This window comes from Mus pahari, chromosome 2, assembly GCF_900095145.1.
Source record: "Mus pahari chromosome 2, PAHARI_EIJ_v1.1, whole genome shotgun sequence".
NCBI classification, from domain to species: Eukaryota; Metazoa; Chordata; class Mammalia; order Rodentia; family Muridae; genus Mus; species Mus pahari.
In genome coordinates this window covers 15,048,859-15,054,858 of record NC_034591.1, presented here as the reverse complement: position 1 = coordinate 15,054,858, position 6,000 = coordinate 15,048,859, and the positions used below count along the sequence as shown (strand labels likewise).

The 6,000-nt window shown below is 39.9% G+C and overlaps 1 protein-coding gene across 9 annotated transcripts in view; it reads right to left on the bottom strand.

Moving 5' to 3' along the window:
* Magi2 (membrane associated guanylate kinase, WW and PDZ domain containing 2) overlaps positions 1–6,000 on the bottom strand; it is a 1,405,204-nt gene that overhangs the window by 319,560 nt on the left and 1,079,644 nt on the right. For all 9 annotated transcript variants that reach the window (XM_021191616.2, XM_021191614.2, XM_021191615.2 and 6 more), the window contains 2 exons: positions 3,041–3,162; positions 753–935 (listed from right to left, as the gene is read on the bottom strand). In XM_021191616.2, the coding sequence (XP_021047275.1) occupies positions 753–935; positions 3,041–3,162 (305 nt within the window). The remainder of the gene's footprint in view (positions 1–752; positions 936–3,040; positions 3,163–6,000) is intronic.

The following is a 6,000-nucleotide window of genomic DNA, read 5'->3' as shown; positions in this document are numbered from 1 at the left end:
CTCTGTAGACCAGGCTGGCCTCAAACTCAGAAATCCGCCTGCCTCTGCCTCCCAAGTGCTGGGATTAAAGGCATGCACCACCACACCCGGCCAGACATTAAATCAGACCTAATTCATTAATTTTTTTCCTATTCTGGGACATACCATATTTTATATTTTCCTGTCCTTAACAATCTGGGTTTGTATTTCCATGCAAAGTCAATTTCAGTTACCATTTAGACATCCAAATAACTATATATGAAAACTAACATAATGGCTAAAAAAAAAATCTATTAAATTAAATTGATACACTGTATAGGTACATATAAAAAGTAAAGTCATTCAAAAATTTCCCTATGAGATATGCATGCACACTTAAATATCTAACCTGAACAATTTAGCATATGAATATTGAAGGACTGGTACAGGTTTAAAAATACCAGTGGCTGAATATAACTGTGATGTGTTGCTCTCTTCCCTAAGGAAGAGTCTGACGTAACTCAGATGGGCTAAGTCTCAAGGGTTCTGCTGACTAGTAAACAGACAGGGCAGTGTGAGAAATATGGAAGAAATTGATTCTCTACATTGTTCACAAATAATCTCAGCTAAAAATATTTAAGGTAGGAAAAATATGATTTGTCATTCTTCTAAACTAAAGAGACTTTGAAATCAAAACCACAAAGGAATATGTGGAAGTCACGTTCCACTTCCCACACGTTGCTTATAGAAAAGAACTACAGCAATGGCAGTTCCGAAGCTCGGGGGAGCTTTACCTGTCTCCATTTTCCCATCCTGTGCGGCAGGCCCATCCGGGATCACACTTTTCACCTGTAGAAACTCATCCGGCTCATCTCCACCAATGATGGTAAACCCAAAGCCCATGTTGCTCTTTTTGAGGGTGGTGCTGAGGAACGTTCCTTTCAACTGGGATGCATCCCGGGTGAAGAGTGGCTTTTCTACAATACAAGTTAAAGAGGAAAAGGCATTTTAAAGACAAGTTATCGGAGAACAGCCAACCACCGAGCAGCAATCCCTGGGTAGATTCAGGAGACCCATATGGAGGACGCAAGCAGGTGGTCACTTTAAGAGGGGCCAGACAATTAAGGTGTCCTACAAATACGGAGCTGTCCCAAGCATCTAGGGAATCCTGCAAAACTGTGTGGTTGCAGCGTAACTTACTAGTATTTACTCTTTTGAAATCAGCCCTCTTGAGATTAAAAAAGGGCTGGATCAACCGGCAAGAACGTCTTCAAATCAAATCTGATTTATACTGCTCTACTTATCAGGGTTCCCAGGGAGGAGGGACATATGAGTGGCTGGTCCTACACAGAACCTTGACTTCATGGGGTAGAAAATCAAATTGATTGGTTGAAACATGTTCAGATTACACCAAGAGAGAAGGGTGCACAGTTGGTGTGTATTTAAAGGTTGGAATTGCTTAGAAAGAGAACCTGGATGTGGGACTGAGTTAACTTCTGTTTACACATCAGTGCTGTGAGATGTTATAAATGTGCCAGATGCATCTCTACTAGCCAGAGAGCATTTAGTACACTTTAAAATGCAAGCAACTAGTAGGTCAATGTTTCTTGATATGGTTATGAATGTAAAGGTGGCACATTTTGTAATATGTTGACATAGTGAGGTCGATGCCACAGTCACTGGAAGAGAACTTGCACTTGCTCAATGAATTTGTCCCTTTGTTTGTTATGTGATAAACGTTTTCAACTATGAGTTCTAATGGCTATGGTTCTAAGCAATTTAAATGCTTTGCAATTTATAGCCATACTAGGAAGAAGAATTAGTTGTCTCTTAAATTACCCTTGTGATAAGCACATTGCTTTTGCCTGGCTAGCTCAGTTGATAGACTGTGAGCCTTTTAAGCATTTCGTCCTAATTACTTTGTTGAAAGAGGTCTTGGTCCATAATCCAGGGGGTCATGGACCCTTGATCTTCCTGCCTTAGCTCCCCGTGTGCTAGGATTACAGGCATGCACCTCCATACTCAGCTTTGCAGATAAGCATTTCATATACTTTTTGAAGGTGGTGCGATTTGTTACTCAGAGTAACCAAATTATAAGTGGCCACTCAAAATACATATCTTGCATGATACTTTTATTGTTATATTTTTGGTTTCATAGGCTAAACTCTCAAACAATGACTCATTTATTATAATGAGTTTTAATTTATGTGTAAATCTACCTACCACATATATCTTTATTAATTTTTTACACAGTGTATAGAACCCATATATAATCTCTTCTGCTGTGTTCACGAAAGCAGCGCTTACAGGTGGAGCTGAGCTCCATACGATGCCTTTACATTCACTGCAGAGTGCTGCAGGAATGTGATATAAGCTCAGGACCAGGGAAGCGGAGGCTCTAGGCACCAAGGCCTTGTGTGTGTGTGTGTGTGTGTGTGTGTGTGTGTGTGTGTGTGTGTATTTGTATGTGTGTGAAGTGTGTGTGAATATGTATAAGGCTATGTATGTAAATGTGATTGTGTATGTGTGAAAGTGTGTGTGATTGTGCATGTGTAAAGGTGTGTGTGTATGTGTGTGTTTGATTTAGTACAAGTGTGGAAGAAGGAAAGAGTGTGCATCCACACATTCCTCTAGGTGGCTCCCAAGTGTAGTCAGGTCCACAAACAGCCCTGGGACACAACCTCTGTAGTGAGGCAGATAGTAAGACATTGCAGGGCCTCTCTGGGCCGGTACAGGGGAAGACGGATAATGTCACTAGGTAATGACACTGACTACTGTCACAGAAGAAAACAAACCTCATTCTCACGTCTGATTTTCAGAGACTCTCTGCAGTTTATATTCACACTCTCAAAGTCCCCACTTGGCAACAAGTAAAATCCCTATAATTCAGTGCCCCTAGCATATTTTGCGGTAGCTATATATAAACTAATTATAAATAATGTGAACCCTAATGCTACTGGAAGGGACTAGAGATGTCAGGCCAGTCATTTGTATCAGCCCCCACTACAGGCATGTCTGTCTGGAAGAGTCAAGAGTCCATCAGTGTTTCCCTTGTCATCCTGCATGTTGCCAGGTACCATACCTCGGAAACCTGGGGCCTGCAGGGGCTTTGCTCCAAGTTCTGTGTGGGGCATGTTATGTTGCTGTAGCTTCCTTTTTGCTTCCAGGACAGGGTTTTCAAACTGTGTTCTTCTATTTATGTGGCTGAAAAAAGAAAATTTCAAATTAGGATAGCAGTGGGACAAAGTCATTTAGGGGAACACGTGCATGGCTCTCTGGAGAGCAGGTGATTAAGGACACCATATTTGATTACAGTCAAATGTCTTACCCAGCATGCATCAGAATTCTGAGGGGGTTGGCCTGTGCATAAAACACAGTCCTGTGATAGTTCAGAGCTCTTGACGACTCTATCAGATGCTGTTATATTTACCATATGCATGAGAGAGCCGAAGAACCAGATGGTGTGTGCTTCTGATTGTTGTGTTCAGGTGGGATGAGTTTGATTCATTCAAGTAAATGGTCAACGAATGAAACAAACTGAATAGTCCCCCCAAAGGGGTGCCATCTAAGCTTTGTAAAGTCTCCATAGCAACAGGATAAATGAGAGGTGAGTACCAACAAAGCAAGAGAAACTAAAAGTAAAACCAATACATGAGTTTAGTGAAGTACCCACCAGCCTTCTAACCCAAGTGTGGTCCCTAGAACCCCTGCAGTGAGAGGATAGAACCACCCCAACACCTGCACATTGTTCTCTAGGGCTCATCTTCTACACACACACACACACACACACACACACACACACACACACACACAAACACACACGATAAGATTTCATTTTAATGGATGGAGCGTGTGTGCAGTTGCGTGTAGTTGACATGCCTGCTTGCTATTTCTCTTTCTCTCTGACACATACACAAAGACAGACAAATAGACAGATACACACACACACACACACACACACACACACACACACACACATGCTCCATCCATTATATTTTTAATAACCACACATTAGAAGAGAAAGGAAATAACATGAAATCTTACTAGTGTGTTAGAAAGGTAGTTGGAAGACTGACTAGTGCAGCGCATCTAATGATGTCTTTGTGGGAAGCACAGCAGATGCTCTCTGCCACATGGCCTCAGTGTCCATCAGATCTGTATTCAAATTCTAGTTTCTGAGTAGCTGAGTAACCTTTAGTAACATGTTAAACCTGAGTCTTGGTAAACTGCTCTCTAAAATTGGCTTAACATCCTCTCCCTGAGCGGTTGTGAGGGATAAACGTAATAGCCAATATTATTATCACGTGGCTGTTAGCATTGGCATGTCTAATTATTTCTAGCAGCTATTATTATTATTCACATTAGTTTAACTACACCATCAATGTTTGAATCACCTCCATCACTGAGGTCATGGAAGTCTTTGTGGGGGACGTTTAAAAGAACTTGAGTCTTGCTCCTACAGCCTCATTCTATTTAAAGGAAGAGGTATGTTTATAATAATGTTCTTAATGATTCTTACTCTCTACGGAGCTCAAAGCAACTATGGGAAAATCCCTGTCCATTGGAAGTGATGCTCTGTGCAAGGAGAAGCACCTCCCCGTGTGCACGGTTACCCAAGGCTTCTCATGCCTCTTAACTCAGTAATTCAGGTGGGGCCACTCTGTGTCAGGAAGGTCAAAGTTAGTGGTTCCTTCTCCTTTACCACCTGCAGGTAACTTTCTTAGTCAAATCCATCAAGTCCTTTTGATATTGTGAGGGCACACCTCTAGTGATTAGGGCACACCTCTAGTGATCTAAGGCCTCTAATTCCCTGCCTCTTAAAGAACTGGCGTCCTCCAACTCACTGTGATCAACCATATATATCATCATGGGCTCAACAAAATACAGTTGGCCATAGAAGGAAGATCACAAAATTCAGGAAAATTAAGCCATTCTCTTGTAAATCTCAGACATTTTCTTTTAAAATGGCAAGCTAATTAAATACAACCTGATCTATACGAAGGGTGCATTATTGCCTACTTCATGAGGCTGTTATGAGGCCAAGAGAAATGTTTGCAAAGAGCAGACACTTGGGAAGAACACTACAACTGTATAGTGCTATCTTAGTTGTTGTTTATTACAGTTAACATTAATGGCGATGTTGTTGGTGGCATTACTATATATTCTTTTGTCCAGAGCCACTTCTAAGCTTCTCACTGAGGCATTTGTAACCAGCATTATGCTTCTCCCCATGCATGTTTATTTAAGTTCAAATAGGTCCTTTTACTACATTCCTCAGCAAGAAGATTGAAGCAATTTCTAAAGAACCAGTAAACAAAATCAGGTTAAAATTATTTGAATCTAGGTGCAAGATAAATAGACAGAATTGATAACACAGGGTTCTATTTATTTACTAGAGTTACATTGTAAATTAGCTTTCAGCTTTGAAACTGCTTACTTAACAAGAGAGAAGAAATAGCTACTCCCTTTAGAATATTTAAGACACACCCACGTTCAGAAGGACATGGATTACTTCCTTAAGAATTCCTGTGTATTTTTTTTTTTCCTGGACATTTTTTTCCCCAAGTCTTTGGTGAAGAGGTTTCCATGATGCAGCATAATAGAACCCTAAGGTGTAATTTTACAACAGTGAATTTCATCATTTTTCCAACCTTATTATGATGCTTTAATGATGGATTGTCATGCTTCTATCCTTTCCTACAGTTGAACTCTTATGTTCACATAAGGGCTTACGTATATTTATCTTTGTATACTGTACATATAACACAGGAAATGATGTTTAAATATTTGATTAACAATTATGTGATGAAGCTATTAACTGTTTTCAAATATATGTCAGTGACTTAAAAAACACAACAAGACAAATATTTGAAATTATCTGAAGTATTGACTTTTTCATAGTCTAATTGTTCTATTTCTGTTTTTCTAGGTTATTCATTGGACATGCCTAATTTTATCCTTACTAGAACCATCTTGACTTTAAGGGACATTAATTTTTTTTATCATCTTGACTTTAGTGAACAATTAAGAACTGAATCTTTG